Source organism: Pleurodeles waltl, chromosome 1_1 (assembly GCF_031143425.1).
Source record: "Pleurodeles waltl isolate 20211129_DDA chromosome 1_1, aPleWal1.hap1.20221129, whole genome shotgun sequence".
NCBI lineage: Eukaryota > Metazoa > Chordata > Amphibia > Caudata > Salamandridae > Pleurodeles > Pleurodeles waltl.
Window position 1 is genome coordinate 526,547,977 of NC_090436.1, and position 23,169 is coordinate 526,571,145.

Here is a 23,169-nt window from a genome sequence, read left to right on the forward strand (position 1 = left end):
CTTTCTATGCCTGGATTATCAACTGACACACTGTACAATTATAATGGGAAATACAAAAGGCTGTCTCAACTAAAAAGACCCTTTCCACACTGAAAAGACTTCAGTCCCAAACTTCATCCCAACCATCTTCCACATTCCAGTACTGAGGAAAGACTAATCAGCAGCTCCTCCAAGTGGTCTAGTCTTCTCTGTAGCCACTTCATTGTCTAGGCCTCCTCCCTCCAATAATCTTACTTCCATATTGTGCACAGGAACCGATTAGGGGTTTCTAAAATGGAATCTACTCCATTACTCTGGCAAACTTGTGCACATATTGAATGTACCACAAACGCTGTGTGCACAACACATGTTTGGAATGTTAGCACAGGGATTATGATTAGTGCATTGAAGCAGAACTTTACACAAGTGGGACCTCCATTCCAGTAACAAGGATCAACATTTCTGGCCATGACTGGATCCACAAAACATGGTATTCTGCACCATCAATCTACATGCTAAACCTGTGCAGGGTTGGACTGGTCTATTTGGCAATCAGGCAGTTCCTAAAAAGCTGCTTTGACATATTACTTTGTGGGTTTTTCTTTTTTGTGGGCCTGTTTTCTAGTCTGCTGGGCCAGTTTTTCCTGTAGATTTACCTGATATTAAAACAAAAATCCATGCAGTCTTCCATATCTTTAAAAATAATTATACAGCGTGTTTTCAAAACTGAGCCAATTTGAAAGTATGGGCCACTTTTTTAGCTGTCAAATTCAATAATGGATGCCACTTTTATTTTGATGCTCAAGTTTATTTTCTGTTCGAGTTCGACCCTAAACCTGTGACAAGCCAGTAGTCCACTGTCAGCAAAATGAGGACATGCTTAGTGTGCTCCTCCAGGTCACAGGACAGACCTAGGACCTCAGTCATGTCAATGGACAGTTTAGGCTTCTATACACTAGACTAGTATGAGGCTAGAGACATATTCTGGGAAACTAGGTACTGACAGTTTTGTGTTCAGGATAGGGCAACATGACTGTATACCTCGCATGGGAAATTCCCATCTCAAGACCATGTTCAGGTAGTATTATGTTTTCCTAAATTAATATGGATTATTTTATGGTCTTTTCACTCGGTATATGTTTAGTTAACTCCTGTAAATCTGATGTTTTGTGGATACTAAACAAGTGCATATGCGCATCTCAATGTATAGTTGTTGGTTTAAATCTACATTATTTCCATGCACGCATGCAGTAATAGTAAATCCACAGCATTTATATGGTGAGCAAGGTGGATGTTTCATTTTTTTCTTCTGGAGAGGGTAGTGAGGAAAGCTGACTGGAGCGAGTAAAGTTAACAAACCACAATACCTGATGTCTTGTCTTGCTTCAGGAAAACCTGCCCTATGCCCTGGTGATCTGACAGTGGTCAAGAGCACGTACCACAGGAACAGAGATCTGAATAGGGAGAGCTGTTGAGCTACTTGTAGACCTGACGAGGAACCTAAACGTCACAAACAACAACCCCTCTAGAAGAGTTCGGAGAAAAAAGGGTCATTTAACTACAGTACCGGAAGTAGTAGTACCTTAGGGCATCTGAGTTCCATGGCAACACAGCAGAAGGCCTCCTCATCACCCTTGCTGATTGGACGTCAAACCTGAATAGTTTCTTACCCACCAGAGTCAGTCTCCCTCCTTGCCTTCCCACTGCTCAACCACAATTCTAGCAGCCTGGCTCAGTTCACCAGATAACAAAACACGAAAACAACTACAGTTAACCCCTCTAACCTCCTGACCACGGAGGACTTCATCAATACTGCAAAAAATTGTAGGCCAGCAGAATCACCAGCAGACCAACATGGACATAGCTTCTGGGAGGATGTATGGGGTGTGACACCTTCCCTAAATAAATGCATTCTTGGCTTGACAGTTCGGTCTGGGGGCCCAGAATCAGGTCTGCTACACCTGTGTTGGCTTTTCCCACTTGTTTAATTGGGAAATGTGAGATTCACTTCCCCTGAATCTCACCGACCAAGCTATGTCCCTGCAGGCCAATGTCCTCTTAAATAACTAGCTCTGTAGCCAATCCATCTATAACTGTCAACAACTGCTTGAATACAGGCATCTTCCCAAAGGAACTTCCTAAAACAAACATGCATTGAAACATGAGATTTTTTTTTTAACTTCTGGCCAATAACAGGCTGTTTTAGTAAAAAAAAATAAAAAAAAATAATAATAATTTAAAAAAAAAAAAGAAAAAATCGACTGTAACATATATATCTGCATTGGGGTACCAGCATGCTTATTACTTGAACTCTTCCTTGCCTTTAATACTATTCATCATCCCAATCTTCTACAGAGACTTCAAAACAAAGATATTTTCTTTGAGTCGAAACATCATTTCACTTTATCCCTAAAGTTCAGCTCCATTCAATACAACTAATGTACCTAACAGTTCTACTTCATCTATAGGGCTTGCCTTTGCTCTACACTAGACCTAATCTCTTTCTGTTATGCACATAATACACAAATCACATTTAAGTATGAAAACCCATCTGTCTTTTACTCATACTTAAATAGACAATGCCTCAAATGGTCAAAGAAAGGAAGATACATAATCACAAAAATAAACATGTAACAAATCGAAATATTCATATGCAGAAAATGGATCAAAGGCCACAAGTGATTTGTTTTAACTTCCCAAATAGAAGAAGGCTTTGTATGCCGATAAATAATGTTTTCTTGCAACTCTGGAGTTTAAGGTGAAAATACGACTTGTGAAGAAAAGCCACTCATTTGTGAAAAACATACACACTGACAACAGTATCTTAATATATTTTAACGAAAATATGGCGGCAAAATGGTAATCATTCGACATTCACCTAGCTGTTTGAGGTGTGGCAATATCTAACTGATCCACATGATGGCACTGCAACATCAACATAGTGCACTGAAAGTGCTCCACTTCTAATGTAAGAGCCACCTGACCTGCGCGTTAATTCCCAAAAACAGTTTGGTACCCTACTCTCAGAAGACAACCGTGTGCGAGAGGAACAACAAAAGCACAGAGGACATGTGCATAGGCAGATGCGCGGTGGGAGGCAGACCAGCTCACTACGTGGGGCTGGCTTCGTAGCGCTGTGCCTCCACCCCTAGAAACTCTAGCCAAGTCACCGCTGGTGCTAGAAGCAAAGAAGTACTGAAGCCAATTAAGAGTTTAAGGTGGTACATCTGAAGTGCTGATTTTCCTGTATGTGCATGTTAGTCTCTACATTTGATTTTATAAAAGGCAAGCCAGTATATTTTGTTTCCAATTAGTGTTCTTTTGAAATATAAAAAAATGCAAATTTGTCTCATCGGTGTCATCTAAGTCATGTTTGTTACAGCCTTCAGGCTTACACCCATGTGCCATGTTCAGGCTGTACGTGCTGGAAAGCATGTAGGGTGACACTTGGCCATGAAAGTCATGTATGGGTCGCAACTAAATTAAATAATGAAATTCAATTTAAACAACATCTTGCAAATTTTCATTAATGTAAAAACAAGTGAAATGATGCGTTTGGATAAAAACTTCCCCTCTGTGCTTTGCATGGGTGACTATACCATACAAGTATTCATAATGCAAACGTATTAATTATGATGATAATAAGTCAATAGCATAACTCGCATCCAAAATGTGGTGTACATGAATCAATCAGATGAACAAAATGAATGCTGTTTTTATGCTTCTGCCTGTGCTTTACCAGTATACTTTATTCTTGGGGTACATCAAGCATACACTACATAAACTGCTAAAAAATGGCAGTTTTTAGTGCAAATAATTTGGGTTTTATGTGACTCCTTTTCGAACAAACACAATTTTTAATGCAGCAAAAACACGAGAAACGAATAATGCCCTAGGCATGTGAGCAACCTATTTAAAATATTGGTGTATTAAAGTAGACATCTCTGCTAATAACTGTTGTGTTAATATATAATTGGGTGCATAAGGGGTTCTTTAGCAATGCCAATTAGTGTGATGTTATCAGGATTAAACTCATATGACATCACTTCCCTGAAAGTTTCAGTGTAAAAGATCATACTTCCTAAGATTTCATATGGTATTGAGTTAAATGATGGGTATGTAATATCACGTCTGCTACCCCAGGCGTGTTGGTGAATCATTGTCCATGTGCTGGGTTGCACTTGTGCTTGACTAGTAGGAAGCACACAGCCAGACCATCCAACTTACATGGTGGCACAGTGTTTCATATTATATCGACCCCCTTCACATAGACACCAAGGGCCATATGTACGAACACATTTTCCCATTGACACAGAATGGGAAAAACCCTTTGCTACATCTGGCCCCTAGTGAGGAGCCAGTTGTGAACTGTGTGCACAAGATAACTGAAATCCTCTGCAGAGAGTGGGTTTCTAACTAATTGTCTCGAGATTATGCACAGACGATGTCCATTACAGGGAGTGAAACCTACCCAGTACATCAGGGGCAGTCTCAAAAGCTTTTAGTTTTTTGTGGGAGAGCGAGGCAGTGAATTAAAGAACCTCGTGTCTGTGCTTCACACAAATTCGAGTCCTGCAAAGCCCTCCCCTCTATTCACACAGCGAAAACCTTTCGACAGGTTGTCAGATTTGCACATCACCGTGGGGGGCTATTTGTATGTGTCACTGTCGCTTGTTTCCTCTCCCCACCCTTGGATGTATTCCGTGCCGGGCTGATGGAACTGACCAATATATGCATGTCAAGAGAGAGTTACATATGTATTTTTATTTATACAGAGTGTACTAGGTATTAGAGCTTCAGAGTGCTTTACACAACACAACAACACTTCTGCAAATTCAAAGGGACTGACCAGGGAAGAGCAGCATGCAGAGTAAAACACTGTAGAGAGCAAAATAATGCAGTAACAGGCTCATCGTAGGATAGATCCCCCTGTGCATGAACTGCAGCCTAATAGGTGAGGGTAGGCCCACAGATTTGTATAGAGCACCATGTACTCTGTGACCAAAGTCAAAAAGTTAGAATCAGGCTATACATAAGTGGCACAATGAATAGTCCACGGGGAAGTTGTGGGAGACGATCATCACGTCTTGTTCCAGAAAGAATGTTCACAGTGCCTCAGGGTCATCACTCTAGTACAGGGTAATTCAATAATCCACATCTGCAGCCAAGGGGGTGGAGCTGCTAGTTTATAGACATATACACACGCAATCAACAGGTTTCAGTGCTTCCAAGTGATCTAGATAGGTATTGAGTTTGAGAAGAATTTCTTAAGGAGTAGTCAACAACAAAGTAATGAAGCAAGTAATCTAAGGTTATGGGTCAGCTGAGCTCCTTAGTTAAATATTGAGAATGCCTAACAATTCTTTGAATCTTGGCTGGCCAAAGCCAGGACTCATCAAGCAAAGCCAGGACTCATCAAGCAAAGCCAGGACTCATCAAGCAAAGCCAGGACTCATCAAGCAAAGCCAGGACTCATCAAGCAAAGCCAGGACTCATTCATTCATAATAGTGGGATAGCACCTGGAACGAGAGAGACCAGCCTTCGGTATCCGTGCACTACTCATAAAAAAAGACCCAATGTACTAGAAATCTAGAAAGGAGACTGCCAACAAGTCAAAGGACTATAAGATGGAGCCTGCAAAGGTATAGTACAGGTAAAATTACAAATACCACCAAAGCTGGTGGTTCCAAATTTATATAACGGCTTCCAGAGCTTTTACATCATTCAGAATCCATAAGGGAGCAAAATTCAATCTCAAGTGGTATAAAGAAAATGGTTTGCGCACTAGTTCTATTGACCACATTGGTGTCGCAAGCGAAGGCGCCTGAGAAGGTGCTAATCACATCACTTGTCGGATGAGGGTCAAGAAAAGCAGAAAGTCTTTCCAAATGTGGGGCATATGTAAGCACTTGAATACTGGCCCTCAAACACAGAGGCCTAGATTGCATATTATCTAGCAAAGGTGCTTGGGTGACAAACAGCAAAATACATTTTTTGGTGAAAAATGAATGCCAGCGCAGTGCAAAATGGCTTTGGATCACGAGGTGCTTGACCTCCTATGCAACGGGCCCTAACAAGGTGAGAACAGCAAAAACACCAATAGATTTACATGCAAAGTAGGCCCAGGCAGAGCTCACGGAGTTCTACTCTTTGGAATTCCATGGACTTGCTTAAAAACTCACTGGAATTCCATGGAGTTCTGCATGCGGTGTAGTGCTGCCTGGCTGCCAGTATCACCCTGGCTTTTGCGCCCGATCTCGGAAGCACTAAGAAGGGAAGGGTGGCCCGACCCTGCTTAGCGCTTCAGAGATCAGAGGCAAGTTTCCATCTGTCCTGCACACTTCCTTTCACAAACTGCCTTCCTTCACAAATTTGCTACGGAGGGCCAAGCACACCCATGTCTTGCACCAGCCTTGCAATCACTTCCTCTGCACTTACACATAGCCTCAGACCAACCTTTCTTGAGGCCCCAGCACTAGTCAGCAGCAAACTAGCTCAGCACCAGAAGCCTGGTATTTTCACAATGTGCCTAGCCTTGCCTGCCACTGGGCTCTAAGACATTCTCTCAGGCCACACACATCTGGCGGGGCCTGCCGGAATACCACTCAGCAGTTGATGCACCCCTGGTCCCCACCTCTCCCTGCTGACCTCAGCACCATACCCCATAACATCACTTACTTTCCCAGGGACTCTGGAGAGACAGGTTCTTTCGAAGTGGAGCTCTGACTGCATGTTTCCTTTTTTTCAAGCACAGACCCCCCCCCCCCCCCTTGCAATGCAAATACTGTCCATGCCCAATGCCGGCCCTCATGTGCACACAGAAGAGAAAGTGAAATAAGGCAGGTCTTACCACCCTCAAATGCTGCTTGGGTCCAGTGTCCCCATTGCCAGCGGCTTGACTCTCTGCCCCCAGGTTTCTGATGACAGTAAAAGGATGGAGGCCTGGATCCAGAGCTGGTGCAGCCCCTCAGCAGCAGCTCCACAATGATGCGGCGGCCATGCAGAATAACCTGTAGTCGAGTTATGAGCCACACAGCAGAAGTGCATATTGTCTGCGCTTGCGCTGTATGACCCATAACTGGGCTGCAGACTTGTTACGGACCACACACCGGAAGTGCAGACAATCTCCGCTTGCGCTGTGTGACCCATAACACTTGTGTGGTGAGCTCCGCTCCAGGGCTAGCGGAAGTTTTGGACAAACTCCACACTCCAAGCGGAGCTCCAAAAATTCCATTGGCTCCACCAGTGGAGTGGAGCTCACCACCCACCCTTAATGCAAAGCAAATTGACTACAATTGTGTGTCCTGGTTTTTGTATGAAATCCTAACACCAGATGAAACCAGGCGCCAATGAGGGCTAAACACAATATCACAAGATAATCCTACTTGCAATATGTTTAATTACCCACAATTAGGCACTTTGCAGGCTTACCTTAGGATCGTTGTCCTTGTTATTTTAGGAGGTGGTACCACAACTAAAAATGTCCCACAAGCAAGAGCAAGGTTACCTTTGTGCCACAATGAAATTTGTTTAGCCTTGCGCTAAAATGTTTTTTACCACAACCATTCCAAATAACACCAGTGAGCAACTTTTAATAACTATGGTGATGCACATTTCTTTTTTTATCGTTCATAGAACACAATAATACTGTTTTCGAGGCAGAGATGCATGAAGTTTAGTAAATCAGGGCTATTGTCTCAATAGAAAAAATAGCAAACAGAGATGGAAAGCTTTATGAGAACATTATAGAAAAAAAGTGAGTGAGAATAATGAAAGAACAAGACACTAAGCAAGAGCTGGAAGTGCGCTGGCGGCACTTTGAGAGGGTTTTCTTTTGCATATGTGCTGTTTGGACTAGCCATGCCACTATCAACCACCTATAAAGCGCTGAATGAAAATAGGTGAAAGACATAAAAGCCGCTTCTAAAAGTATTGACAACGGTTGATATGAAGACATCTTCAATGGTAGTGACCACTGCTTCACCTGGAAGGCGATCCAAAGACTTTTCCTCCCTGTATAATTTGACCAGCTTGGGCACTGAGTTCATAAATAGCATAGAATTACCTCTTGTTAATGAATGAACGCTAGCCCGATAGATTTCCTGTTCAAAGATGGAAGCTGCCGATGGGTCAGCCTGGTCCGGGGGCACCTGGGGAAGCACTACATTTCTCAAGAAGTAGTCTAGGGGATCATCACTTGGGTAAGTCACTTCAGAATATAATTCTGTAAAATTTTCCTGAAAGGCTGTATTAATCGCTACTTGCATACAGGCCAGCTTGCCGTGGCAATCCCTTCTGAAAAGTATGGGGGCATTTTGATGTGGTGACTTAATAAGCCACACGAGTAACCGATTCTTGTCCCCCTCTGAATGTGTTTTCTCTGCATACCTTGCCCGATCAATACACCGCATTTTAATTTAAGCCCTCTAAGGGTATCCTTCACCTTTTACTTCTCACAAAAACTACTCAAGTAAAATGGGCTTCCCAGATGTGGACTCTGTTGCTCACTAGGCCGTAGGGTGCAATCTGCACCTCACTGAAAAGGCTAACAAAACTAAGGCTGGTCGGGGCTGCTTGTGTTTCTGTTGAGAGACAACATGAATAGCGATGGCTGGACTGCTCCTATCTGAGCAGAACTAAGACTAATTTGCATATGGTTGGTCCCCGACCATAGTAAAACAGTGAATAAAAACATGGACTGAAACTCCACCCAAGTACTGGCTAGGGTCTTGAGTCAATCAAGCTTTACCTTCATCACTTTTTGTTTTCCCTCAGCAAAGAAAAGATCAATAATTTCAATAGAATGTCTTAGGATATTACTACATATAACAAAAAACAGTTTGCCAATTAATTAAAATTTCTCAAACTGGAATTGCACAATGTATAGATACAATGGCACAGATATTAAGTTATAAATCAGCGAATCCAATATATCAACATAGCTACCACCTATAAATGTAAAGTCAGTCAAGTAAAGCTATATCTCTGATCTTATCTCCCAAGCTTTGACCTTGTTGAAAGAATTATTCTATATTGTATTAGAACTAGAATCTCCTTCAGCTTCATTGGCTACCTTACAACACTCCAAACAAATATGTGATGATCGTGCTCAATAATTCTTCAACAAGTGTAAACTAAGGCAACCAGATCCAGGGACCTGATAACGTTTCTAGGACAACTTTCATCGAAACTGGGATTACTTTACACACGTTCACACCGATGATGGGGCTGATATTGATGGGACTGTTACAAGCGGTCATCCGTCTGGCTTATCCTTGGCTAAATTTAGGAAACTCCATTGCTCTTGTCTCAAAACTCAACTGGTGGACTTGTTTAACGATTCCTTAGGACAAAGTATTTCCCTCTTTGCATAGCAATTTGTCAATATGAAATATATTTAAATAACCCAACCTTGACTGATGAGGTCTAAACAACTTACAGCCAATTAATTGGCAAACTTGTGGAAAAACTGTTTTTATTTCCAAGTAGCTCCAGATATTTATTGAAGATCATCTTTTTGATACCATTTATTTTCTCTCCTAGGGCTTGCTGCCACACCATAGCTATGAGGCCTAGGTTAGAAGCTCTTTGCAACCATGGTCTAACCCTGTGAAGCCCAGCAGATGGGAGCCCACTCCCCTGGGTCTCAGCACCAACATCCAGAGCTGCAAGGACCGGAGTAAAGGGGGCTTCTCCCTGAGCCTCACATCTATTATCTAGCACTCTGGGACCCAGGAGAAAGGGCCCCACGTCCCTGCATCCCCTGGCCATGGTCTAGTGTTTCCAGGTCCATGGGAGAGAGCCCCAACTGCCCTGGCTCGCTCAGCCATGGTCATGCTCTGCGAAGCACAGGTACGGTGGCTAACTTTCCATTATCCAGGCACATGACACTTTGTGCATGTAGAGACACACTGAATTTGCAGAGTCATCAGAAGATGTTTGTTGGGGATCAAGGACACTGAGTCGCATATCACATTTTGGGAGGTTCATTCTAAATCTTGCTTGTTTAAATCAGGCAATCTTAAAAGATAGCTTAGGTGGAATTGAGCACATAGAATGTGATTACTATTTATACAGTATTTACATTCTATTCCCTTTACCACCTCCTGGAGTAAGTCTTTACTGCTCGCTATGGCTAATATTGAGAGACAAGTTTAGAAAATGAACAATTCTTGTACCCAAATGGAATGAAATAGTCTTAAGTTTTGAAACACCAGTGTTAAACATCAGCATCTACCACGCATACTGCCCACTTCCACAGGACCAGGTCCAGTGAGTACGTTTCAGCCATGGAAATCGAATTTTTGACATCTAGTCTCAGTTTTACAACTTTGTCTAAATATGCTGGAAAAATAACACTGTATGCTAAAGCTGGCCAGAGCCTACAACACAATGACATTTCCTTAGGAGGGGACACCCCTTGTCATGAGTATCACTGCCACCTCATTTTTAATCTAGTGGACTATTTGGAAATGTGGAACCAGGAAATACTGTTTTAATCAAACCCTCCATTTGGCTAAATTGTGTGCTCTTGGACAATCACATTTATAAAAAAAACATTCTTCTGCTCCCTTTTTAGGGTCGAGCCTGCGCTGCATGCGCTCGCGCATGCGTATCGCAGCGAGACCCTTTAGTGTTCAGAAAAGGGCTCGGAGCCCTGTCAACTTCACGTCAGTGTTTTTTATTGGTTTGTGGGCTTGCCTAATAAAATCTGCTTGCTTTCATTAGTCGAAGGCACGCATACGTCATGCCTTTTCCGGTGGCTAGCCCTCCTCGAGCGCAGCGACCAAGTACAGAAACATGCGAGGCTCGCTGTTTTCCATTGGGCTCGTGGACTTCTTTTTCTGTAATTTATGAGTGCGAGCGCTTTACATAGTTAATTGCACTTTTTCGAGTTACGTATATAAATGCACTTTTACACGATAGCGTTGTAAACTCCTAACCCGACTTTTCACCTATCAGCCCTAACATGAGCAAACGCGAGACCCGTTGCATTGCAAATGCTTGTTTCAGGACTGAGAGCATTTAGGTTCAATGTAAAAACTGTTAGAAAGTATGTTGTTACATACTAACGTGGACTGCATACTACTGGATTGAGTACTAATGTGGACTGCATACTACAGGGTGGTGGATTTTGAAGAGATGGATCCAGTCACATGGTATATTCATCAGAATGCAAGAGAGTTATCAATGTGTAACCTCTGTAGCAAATAGCAGTGTACTGCAATCTTAGCTCTACTAACATAATTGTTTGATCATGGGCAAATAAAACTCTCTCTGTGCCCTCATCCAATGAGCTTACAATTGGCAGCACTTTGAAACAAGTTTAATGTAAGAAATAGACAAAAAGGGCATAACAAGTCCCCAGCATGATTTTATAGCACACATTCAAGGCCGATTGTGCCTCATTATCTGAATGGGCTCCTGAAGTTATTTTGTGCAGGGCTCCTTGTCAGACCCCCACAACCCACCAGGATTTTGCAGCCTGGGATGGCAAATTTTGCAACAACAAAAAATGCAAAACTTGCAGTCCCAAACCCCAAAATGTGCGGCATTTTAGTGAGAGGCATAACATGTGCCTGTCTTGGAAAATACTGCTCGAAATGATTCAGCACTAAGCAGCAATGTGAGATCTCTTTCAGGCAAAAATCCAGAGCACTTTTGGTAGAACATAACAATGATTTTCACTCCATGCCTGAGCTAGATTTTAATTTATTGTTCCTCGTCATTATATACTGTTAGAAATGGCGTTCCTGGGTAGTTAGGGTAGGCTCCTAAGCCAGGCATTAACCACCATTCTAGTCAGGGCAAGGGAGCTAAACACCTAAGATAGCCCCTACTCACCGCCTTGGTAACTTGGCACAAGCAGTCAGGCTTATCCCTGAGTCAATGTGTGAAGCACTTGCTCAACACACACACACACACACACACACCAGCGACACAATAAATACACTACAAAAGTGACTTCACACCAGGTTATATAAAAATAAACTGTATTGCACATAAACTATAGCCCAACATGACATAAATCAGTAATACTTTGCCAAACAGGCAATTGTCAGACCATCACAGTGCAACTAAAGAGAAATATTCTTACATTGTACATGTAAAACATCACCAAGAAAACAGTACTATTTCATATGGCCCCTAAAACATTTCATATGGCCCCTAAAACACTATTCTGTGCTCCGGTCTACAGAAAGCACAACATACATCAATCTTCGAACATGAATATGCAGCATGTGCTAAACATGGCCCATAAGTCATAAGCACAGTGAAATGCCCACTTTCTAAAAGTGGCATTTCTACAATAGTAATAAAAAAATCGACCTGCACCAGTAAGCAGGATTTCTCATTACCATTCTAACCATACTAAACATGCCCATGCTACTCCTCAAAGATCAAAAATAACCAGTTAGATATATATAAGCGAATCCCTAAAGCAAGCCTGTGAGAGGAGCAGCACTTACAGCAGTGAGAAACCAAATATGCTGTTTGTTACTACCAGGACATGACACACAATGAAGGCACATGTCTTACTTTTTACCTACACAGCACCCTGCCCATAGGGCTGTCTAGGGCCTACCTTAATGGTGACCTATATGTAGTAAAGGGGGAATTCCAGGCCTGGGAAGTAATTTCAGATGCCAAACCAATGTAGCAGTAAACTGTGCACGCAGGCCCTGCAGTGGCAGGCCTGAGACATGTTCAAAAGGCTACTTCTGTGGGCGGCGCAAGCTGCGCTGCAGGCCCACTAGCAGCATTTGATTTACAGTCCCTGGGCATAAGGGACTTACATGTAAATTAAATGTGCCAATCAGGTGGAAGCCAATCGTACCAAGTTTAGTGGTTAGAGCACCTGCACTTTAGCACTGATGAAGTGCCTTGAGTCCTAAAGCCAACAAAAGAGGGTCAGAAAAACAGGAGGAGGAAAGCAGTAAGTTTGGGGATGACCCCGCAAAAAGGGCCAGGTCCAAAATATACTGTATATCACAACGGCATGGCTTATGTTGAAGCGTTTGGAACATGGCCATTTTAAGCAACATACACGTATCAGTAAAGCACTGGCTAACAGCTTGACATCAGTGAAAAATGCTCGCCTGTGTCGTTAAGCAACTTTTCTTTTTGCTATACAAACATTTACAAGCCCTAATAAAAACCTTTCCCAGAATATTTACAGTTTATAATTGTTTTAGAAAATTAACATGTTCCTGTGCGTAATAGGAAATGGTTTTCCAGTTTTTGTCAAATTCCTAAAAAGGTTTTTAGCACACTGGTTGCAAGCGACAATGGGCAGTGGAGAAGGAGGGGGTGGGCTTGGAAATATGCAGGGAACTAAGCCCCATTTGTAAAGCTCTTAATAGGCAGGTGATAGAGGAACTGAACTCCTCTGTTGGCAGCTGGCTTGTTCCTCATCCTCCTTTATTTGGTTCAGGAGACCGCAACGAGCAAAAATAAGGTTTATCAGCCAACATCTTTTTTAAATACATGACTTTTTTAAATTTTAGTGTGCACTTTTGTAAAAATTGCAGGACGTTTACAAAAATGCCAGTTTAACGGTTTATTTGCATATCGCAAAATCACGATATTCAGGGGTGCGGTCTGCTTTATATGCTGAAGTCCCCCTCAGCCACCAACATGCACCTCTTTTACAACTCAAAGGGCGGAAAGAAGGAGTGTTGCTTGTCATTTAAGAGGGTCACTGCAGGTGGGAGTATAAATGCGAAACAATGAGCCCCCGCGGACTGCGGGAAAGGAGCACTGATTGCTGGACAAACCTGCTGAATGGGTCTTGTTGCCTCCTCCCCAGGACCTCGACTCCATATGCCACAGCTGCGAGCCCGCCCTTTCCCCGCTGCAACGAGACACACCTTGATCTGAATTGGATAAGCAGGGGAAAACTTGGTCTGGTGTGCCGCGGGCCAGCTGCGGTGCACGCCCCCGGCACTTACCAACACACTGCGACTCAGGACTTGAGATTGCCGCTGTACTGACCGCAAAAATCAACATTTCGCGACCCTTAGGTGCAGGTTACACACTGTACACCCTTGGCTACTATGTAAAAAAAAAAAAATCCGTCTGTCACATACGCGACTTTGAATTTGTGATGTTGTGTGTGTGGTAGGCCTTCCATAACAATAACATACTAAGCTCAAAGATTTGTACACGGATATTATTATACAAAACAATAATTTCTAACACTACAATGCCATGTTTTAAAATGCAGGTTTACGAAGAATGTTAATTATAACGATCATCTGCAGAATAAAAATAACTGTTAAATAGTCGTTGCTGGTACACCGAACCAAGTAGAGCAACATTGTTTAAAAACACTAGAGGGCAGCAACGAATAGCAAGTCGTTTCCATTTCACTAGTTCGTTAACTAGACTTCTTGTAGCATGGGCCTTACCTGAAGTGACGTTTTACGCTCTCTCGTCTCGTTAGACACATTCTGTTTTGTTGGTTCACCTTACTTTGTTCTGTTTCACCCCTTACCCCTTTTGTTTTTCCTCGCGCTCTCTTTCTTTTTGATTCCCCCTTCCTCTATTAAGTATCCGATTCCAGTGGCAGCTGCTTTGGAAAAGTGGTGGTGATGGGGAAGTGTGATGTGGATTAAATAAATAAATGAAATAAACGTTCACTTACCTGTAACTGCCGCCTCTCCTCCATCTTCTTTTCTTCCTGGAGGAACAGAAGCACCCAGACTCCCCTAAGCCAATCACAACGCTGCTGCCAACAACTTGATAACAGCATCATGATTGGTCTGAGTGGCCTGGTTTGGAGCTCAGACAGGGAGTGGGAACTATGTTCTCCACCCGACTGTGCAATACAGCCGGGTGGAGAAACGCTAAGTGCGCATCTCTGTTTGGCTGTCATGCACACTCATGGTTCACATACACTCCTCCTCGCTGTGACACAGCCCAGCCCGCCTTAACCTGACTCTGCACTGAAAAATAAAATAATACCACTTGGTTATTAGCATTTTATTTTTCCTTTTTTGCACTGGTCAGAGCACGGGGGCGACACTCCTCCACCTTTGCGGAGAAGTTTGCGCTGCTAACTTTTACATCCATTTGGGGAAGGGAAGTGTAGGACGGGGAGATAGTGATCACTCTTAACATGTGGGGCTGGCGCATACGGTGACCAAATGGGCCCATGTAATCAGGACAACACTTCTCTATTCCTGAAGGTTGGTTTCACATATTGTTATTAACAGTGCTTTAAATGGGCCGGTACTCTCCGGTACTGAGTACCAGCACTTTTTTATTTTGAGAGGGAGAGTACCGGCATATCTCAAGATAAACGTAATACTTTTAATTGGAGAGTACCGGCACTTCTCGGAAACAAGCAGGTACTCTATCACAGAGTACCTGCACTTCTATTTTTCCATTTAAAGCACTGGTTATCAGGTGTGTTGGTCCACTGGATCCATTAAAAGGAACAAAGACCACAACTACCAGAATGCACTGATGTGTAAATGCAAAGTCAAGGAAAGAAAAAGTGTTATCCAGCTGGTAGATTTTCGTTTTCCTTTGGAAGTGTCTGAAAAAAAGTATTTACTTACCTACTGGTTCATCTGAGAAGGAGGGTGAATTGTGTATGGCTTTGAAAAAGACCAAACAACTATTAAACAGTGAAAGCTCTCATGTTTCTCAGGTTCTTTCGTGAACAACTGATCTAATTCAGATTTTTACTTTGCACTCTGAGACTTGTGATTCTGATTTTATACTGGGATAAACAAGACTACGTGTACCAGAATGCAAAGCACAAACCCTTCCTCACATCGTTTCACAAACATCCTCCAACGAACCCTCCTTTCTCAGACAACCCACAACACGTCCTTCGCCTGTACTCCTTCCTGCCCCCGAAGAGTGGATCCACCTGCCTCTGTCTCTCCACCCCCTAACTCTCGCGACCTGTCCTAGAACGTAACCTTTCAACCCAACACATGTACCAAACCAGAGCCCTTCAAGTCTTGTAGGATGGGTGGGTGACCACGTAAACCGCTCATTGTGCTGTTTAAGAAGAGTCAGGAAGGGACCACCCTTTCCTGACTGTTAAATAACTTCAACTTCCTGCCCCCTTCCCCACCCCAAACCAACCAATCCCGTCCGACCTGTTTCCTCCCCACGAGGTTTCCCGGGTGAACACTAGGCTGCGCTTCCCCAGGACCCTCCATTGCTTGAATGGATTATCAATATGTACTTCCATATATTTATTACATGCAGATCATGGGGAAGAGAAAGCCTTGTATGCATCAAAGCGTTGTAGTGGCTTTGCGTGTCTTCAGGCCGGAGGCACGAAGTCAGATGTACAGAAGGGGCTGAGCTGGCTTGGAATAGCGGCGCCCCCCACCATTTTGTGCACTTTGCATGAGCGACTAGCTATCTAGGTACCTTGGAGGAGGGACGCACCAAAGCACGGGGGGGGGAAGGGTGGAGGGGGGCATCGGCAAGGGGCTCACCCTGTCTTAGTAACTGCTATGGCTAACAGATGCTCCACGTCACCCGAGACACAGCGCTCTTTTTCAGAGTTTCTGTTTAACAACCGTAGTCGTCGTTACCGTAGTCCTGGTCCACTCGTTTTGTCCCAATAAAAGGAAGATATCTGAAAACAATGATTTCTACATGAAAAGCCCAGGCCCGAACCATCTAACAAGCGTGCTCACACGTTGATGTGCAGACAACTCCTGGATGGATGACGCTGCATCCTCGTCACTCAGAATGCCAATTAAAAAAAGCTGACGTGAAACCAGGCAGTGGTTTTGTGCTTTGCAGGATCAGGTCAATTGTGTCTGAATCTGACTGGACAGGAATGGAGAGGCGGCGTTTCTGCTGTTGGACACAATGTAACTCTCACGAGAAGACAAATAAGTAGCTCAATGCTCATAGAGATGCTGCACCTCAAACCAAGCACTGTTTAACAGGGAATGCGGGCCCAGAAATCCCACAGGTGATGCTAAGGTGCGTTTTGTATATAAAATGTTGCTATGGATAGAATGAACATACCTGGGTTTCCAAGCTTCGTGCAGGACCAACTTGTTTTTTTTTCTCCATTTGCATTCTTGGATATGTAGTCCTCGCTGCCTTTTTATTTTTTACTTTTTTTTATTTTTAAATACTAGGATACCTAAGACTAGTAGAACAAGAAAGCAAAAAAACAACATGGACTGCAACTGCCCCTCACCCATAGAAGTTGGCAGAGCTAGCAGACAGCCAATGACTGCTGTCTTTCACCACCAGACTTCACACCTAGTATGAACCCCGAGTTTCTGTTTCATGAGTAGCTGCAGTTAGCTGCCTTTCCCCTCTGCTCCAAACGCGTAAATTATGCGTCCTATTTTTCACTCGTTTTTTCTTTGAACTCGCAACCTGACCCGAGGAGATGACGCAGTGCTTAGTTTGTAAATAAAAATGCGCCGGCGCCCAAAGCCCTCCTCTTAAACAAGCCACTGCTGCGCCAATTAAATGTGCAAACACGGAATACTGAGGCAGCATAAACCTGAAGCCATCTCGGGACTGTTCAATCCATTTACAGCCACGCCCTGCCCCTTCAACTCACTCTTGCAGGTTTCTGCTTTCTCTCATTGTGAAGGTTTTTCGTTTTTCTCTTCCCTTGTCTTTCCCAAATGTGACGTTTGCTCGCAGGAAATGCTTGAGACAAAAGAATAAGTGCCGGTGCCCCGCACAAATTAAGCACTCATGTGAGGTCATCCTGATGAAATAGTAATACTTCTATATTTTTCAATACAGCTGAATGTACCAACCTCGGAAGGAAGGACGGTTGGGGTGACTTTAGGCTCTGGGAGTTTAAGATCACACCAAACATCAGCAAACGTCCTCAACTCACTGAGCCACCCTGTGAGAATATCTCGTAGAAGCATGATGGCAAATGATATCTTGGAACAGTCTCAAGCACACTTCCTCACTCACATAAACGCCAATGTGTCACATGCAAAATCTACAGCCAGCTTGTTTGTAGCCAGCAAGAGTTTGAATCCTGGAACTTGTAGATTCGCTTTTAACATACTAAGTATAGTGTGAACAATACCTATTGGTTTAAAATTAGTGCTGCCTGATGGAGCAACCTGACAGCTATACCCTCATCCTCCTTGGGAGACCCGGTTGAAACATTAGAAAGGCAACCAAAGCCAGCTCTTTTTGTACTATTTAAGAGGTGTGGAGAATGTTCTGTTTGAAAGTGGCAGACTCACCCGCCCCTATGGATGCCCAAATAATTTAAATGCACACTCAAAGCATCTCTGAAATGGAAACGAACATTACATTTTCAAAGCTCTCAAGCGAACCAGTTTCCTGTGTGAGTTGCTCACACAATCCACGTTTTTTCTTTCCAGTCTGGAAGTTGAAGTCTTGATTTTATAATAGGATAAACAGCAATGCAATTCCCAGACGGAAAGACACAACCTGGCCAACTTAGGGTCTAGGGTCTTCAGTGGTAGCATGTACACAGGTAAGGGCGTGAGATGAAAACAAAGAATATCTGGAATGTTGTCAAGCTTCCTTTTCTGTGGCAATGGCTGTTTGGAGAACCAGATGCTTCCAAACCTTAGGAAGAATAAACCTGCACAGCTCTTCCTGACCAATTGACAAGGGCTTGCTCACTTTCAGTTTTCCTCTTCCTAATGGCAGGAGCACCATTCTTCTCATTTGAACTGGTCTAAACACTTCAAAAATCATATAAGGAGCAGGAACTGCAATTCACCTATTGTGCTTATTTTCTGTTAACACGTGGGGTCTGGACAATTCCTTGGCAGGTCAGCTAAGCAGGATCCCTCCCTCTTCTGAAACGTGTTGTCTCTCAATGGAGGTATTTGTTAGGTTATGCAAGGAGCTTGGCTCTCCTCGTTGATATGAAAAGTGGAAAGGACAAATGCGTTGCAGTCCCAGAACTGCGACTTGTTTCAGCAGGGAAGAGCCTGCAGGACTAGGAGTCTGGGCGTGGACTGAACACCTTTTTTGCCCTAATAAAACGTCCTCCTGTAGACCATCTTAACACTGCTGTCCTTTCCTCTGATTCCTGCGTCCTGGTAAGGATCAAGAGGGAGGATGTAGTAGTTCCCTGTGGAAGGTGAATGTTGCGGTTCCTTCTCATAAGTCAGCTACTGGCATCGTGAGAGCAGATGCTTCCAGTATCCATTTGTTCTTTCGTGGGCCCGTCCATTTTATCATTGGCTATGTTGTAGGAACATTGAAGCTTGTAAGATAGGGCTTATGTTAGGTGTATAGGTGACTATCTGTCCCCAAAGTACAGAGTATGCGCTGGACATCATTTAAGACTTGATGTTCTGAATGTACCTTTTGATCTTGGGATTGTAAGAAACAGCTAGGGATCCCTTTCCTCCTCTATGAGGGGTTTGTTTTGAGTCTATCTGTATCCACATTCAGAGTTGAGTGCTCCACAGTCATGGGACTTTGGGAGTTTGGGGACAGTCCCATGGGTGTAGAGCCATTTGATTCCTGTCCACGTGAAGGTCTTTTACTTTCTTTTTTCTTGAGACGGCCTCCTGTGAAGAGTCTTTGCTTCATAAGGTTGATGTCAGTAGGGCAGTATTGTGCTGCAATTTCAGTGTTGGACATCGCTGTAATCATAGGTCATCTTCCTCCTGCCGGTCCTGGCAGTCTACCTTTCTTTTGGTGTTTGCTTATTGTTTCGACTCTTGGAGGCTCTGGTAGACATGATAGATGATTAGAAGATGAAGAGATCATTTTATGACAAATCTGTGATAGAGGTTCTGCTTGTCAGAGTCCAAGTACCAGACTAAGAGCATTTACATTGCCACACTCCACTTACTTAATTTTAGTATTCATAGATCAAACACATATAGGTCCAAAACATTCACTATACCCACTAAATAAGTACCTTGAAGGAATCACATGATCAGCACTTTTGAAAAAAAACTTCATATCCTGTTATTAGACAGAAATACAATGGATCATGAATCATGATTTGTAGTTGCATGTATAGAGAATCTACTCTAGAACAAACACTGCTTGGTGGAGGTTAATGAAGTCTGAGTCCTGCAAGTGCCCTTTATACCCTTACCCAGAAACAAGTGGGAGTCTCGTTTAGGCTTCTCTTGATGGCATATAAGTGCATAGTTCTTTCCATGATGACATATAATTCCGAGCTACATTCAGTGCTCAATTGGAGCTGGTGCACCGGGACACAATTTTAGGGACATGAACATATTTTTCATTATCAAAGTCTGACGCAAGAATGAGAGAGAAAGGCAGAAAAGGGGGAAAGAAGGAAGAAGAGAAAGACTGAAAACCAGTCATGACGAGAGAAAGCAGGGAAAAGGGAACCTGGAAGAATGAGATGAAGAGTCAGGGAGTGTCTCGTGGTGGATGAAAGAGGCATGATGTGGAATCGAGATTAGACAGCCTTGGTGTCCTGCAACTCAGGCATCCAGGAGCGCTGGCTGCATTTAATGAGGAAAACTTTAGGCCCCTGCACGCTAACAAGGTGTTGCAGGGAGAATGGATATTGGTGTATGGATTCTGAACCAGACCCAACCACGCTTTAGCATCAGCAGGGGCCTGATTTGGAAGCCATTGGGCTAAAGAAAGATTTATGTGCATGGTGCTTATGATTTGTGGTCATAAATGGTTTGAAAGACAACTGGAAGGAGGGCTATGGTAAACGTAGTGGGCAAAATTGAATATTTACTCATACATAACTGGGATATAGATAACAGGGCACTGAAGGTAAGTGAGCAGGATGAGGACAGAAAAGAAGGAGCATAAGTGATGAATACATCTTGTGGGATTCAGAAAAGTCATCATCAGACCCATAAAGAGGACACATTTTGTGACACAGCCTAGAAAACGTTCAGTTTCTTCTAGTCCTGGAGCGTGGACACATGAATACCCTGAAGTATGGAGAGACCAGATCTCGGACTCTGATCTTATCCGGAGAAAATCCATATTTTGTTCATTTTGCATCGTTTGCTCTTTACACCTGTGGTTTTGAGTTTTGCTGTCTTTGTATCCTTCTAAAGGGGCCCGATTAGATATCCTCCTTTTAAAAGGACCACTCTTTGCATTTGAAAATTGCCACAGCTGTCCCTGTAGTAAGACACTAGTAAGGCAGCTCTCTCTGCACAGGATCCGTGCACATTTCGACGGCATACAGCTATCGGAGTGATAAGTTAAAGAAATATTTTCCACCTACAACATAGCGTATGATTTTACAATTCACGTTTTCCTAGCAGCTTGCTGCAAGGCATATTCCTGCTGTATTTGAACCTTACATTTATAACATTTGATAGCTTGATAGGAGAGAGCTACCAGAACAAAATTGGGGTTCCATGAGATGAACTTGGTTGAAAGGACAAGTGGTGAAGTTAAATCTGTAATAGCTGAATGAATGAATGAATAATGAATGATGGTATTTGTATGGCGTGAATAACTACTGAGACTTCAGTGAGGAAAGGAGAGAGGGAATTATTGGCTGAACACATAGGTTTTGAGGGATTTGCAGAAGTCAAATTTAGTTTCTATGCTTGTGAGCCGAAGAGAAAGCGGTTCCAGATTTTGGCAGTGCATACTAGGAAGGAGGTCCCACCATGTCTAGTTCTTATGAAACAGCGGGATTACTATGAAGTGGGCCTTGCTGGAATGTAGGTTTCTGCTAGGCTAGTACTTTGTGGTTCTTTTGTTCAAATAACTGGGGCCGGCATTGGGTAGTGCCCGGTGTGCTAAAGTGAGTGATTTAAAGGTTATCATTTTGCTGACTGGAAGCCAGTGCAGTTTGGCGAGGAAGGGTGAAGTGGCGGTACGCTGCTGTGATTTAGACCACTTGCAGTCACTGAGTTATGTATGCGGGTAGTCCCAGGTACAAGGTATTCATGTAGCCCAGTCAGGAGAGAATTGTGGCACGAACTACAGGTTTGGATGCCTCCCATGGAAGAAAGGGGAGACACTTTCTGAGAGCCTTGAGGATTGTAGGAGGCTGGACTGGCTTGTAGTGAGTACCTAGGGGTACTTGCACCTTGCACCAGGCCCAGTTATCCCTTATTAGTGTATAGGGTGTCTAGCAGCTTAGGTTGATAGATAATGGTAGCTTAGCAGAGCAGCTTAGGCTGAACTAGGAGACGTGTGAAGCTACTACAGTACCACTTAGTGTCATATGCACAATATCATAAGAAAACACAATACACAGTTATACTAAAAATAAAGGTACTTTATTTTTATGACAATATGCCAAAGTATCTTAGAGTGTACCCTCAGTGAGAGGATAGGAAATATACACAAGATATATATACACAATAGCAAAAATATGCAGTATAGTCTTAGAAAACAGTGCAAACAATGTATAGTTAAAATAGGATGCAATGGGGAAACATAGGGATAGGGGCAACACAAACCATATACTCCAAAAGTGGAATGCGAACCACAAATGGACCCCAAACCTATGTGACCTTGTAGAGGGTTGCTGGGACTATTAGAAAATAGTGAGAGTTAGAAAAATAACCCTCCCCAAGACCCTGAAAAGTGAGTGCAACGTGCACTAAAGTTCCCCTAAGGACAAAGAAGTCATGTTAGAGGAATAATGCAGGAAAGACACAAACCAACAATGCAACAACTGTGGATTTCCAATCTGGGGTACCTGTGAAACAAGGGGACCAAGTCCAAAAGTCACAAGCAAGTCGGAGATGGGCAGATGCCCAGGAAATGCCAGCTGCGGGTGCAAAGAAGCTTCTACTGGACAGAAGAAGCTGCGGTTTCTGCAGGAACGCAAAGGGCTAGAGACTTCCCCTTTGGAGGACGGATCCCTCTCGCCTTGTAGAGTCGTGCAGAAGTGTTTTCCCGCCGAAAGAACGCCAACAAGCCTTGCTAGCTGCAAATCGTGTGGTTAGCGTTTTTGGATGCTGCTGTGGCCCAGGAGGGACCAGGAGGTCGCAAATTGGACCAGGAGGTAGAGGGGACGTCGAGCAAGACAAGGAGCCCTCTTAGCAGCAGGTAGCACCCGGAGAAGTGCCAGAAACAGGCACTACGAGGATGCGTGAAACGGTGCTCACCCGAAGTCGCACAAAGAAGTCGCCGGAGAACAACTTAGGAGGTCGTGCAATGCAGGTTAGAGTGCCGTGGACCCAGGCTGGACTGTGCACAAAGGATTTCCGCCGGAAGTGCACGGAGGCCGGAGTAGCTGCAAAAGTCGCGGT

General features: G+C 43.5%; 1 protein-coding gene across 7 annotated transcripts in view; it reads right to left on the bottom strand.

Moving 5' to 3' along the window:
• Positions 1–23,169, bottom strand: part of MCTP1 (multiple C2 and transmembrane domain containing 1) — a 2,197,525-nt gene that overhangs the window by 1,082,557 nt on the left and 1,091,799 nt on the right. Inside the window, exon 1 of one of the 7 annotated variants that reach the window (XM_069225514.1) lies at positions 13,759–13,828. The exons of the other annotated variants lie outside the window; for them this stretch is intronic. Coding sequence (XP_069081615.1) covers positions 13,759–13,804 — 46 coding nt within the window. The 5' untranslated portion in view covers positions 13,805–13,828. Of the gene's footprint in view, positions 1–13,758; positions 13,829–23,169 lie in introns of those variants that run through there. 7 annotated transcript variants of the gene reach the window in all.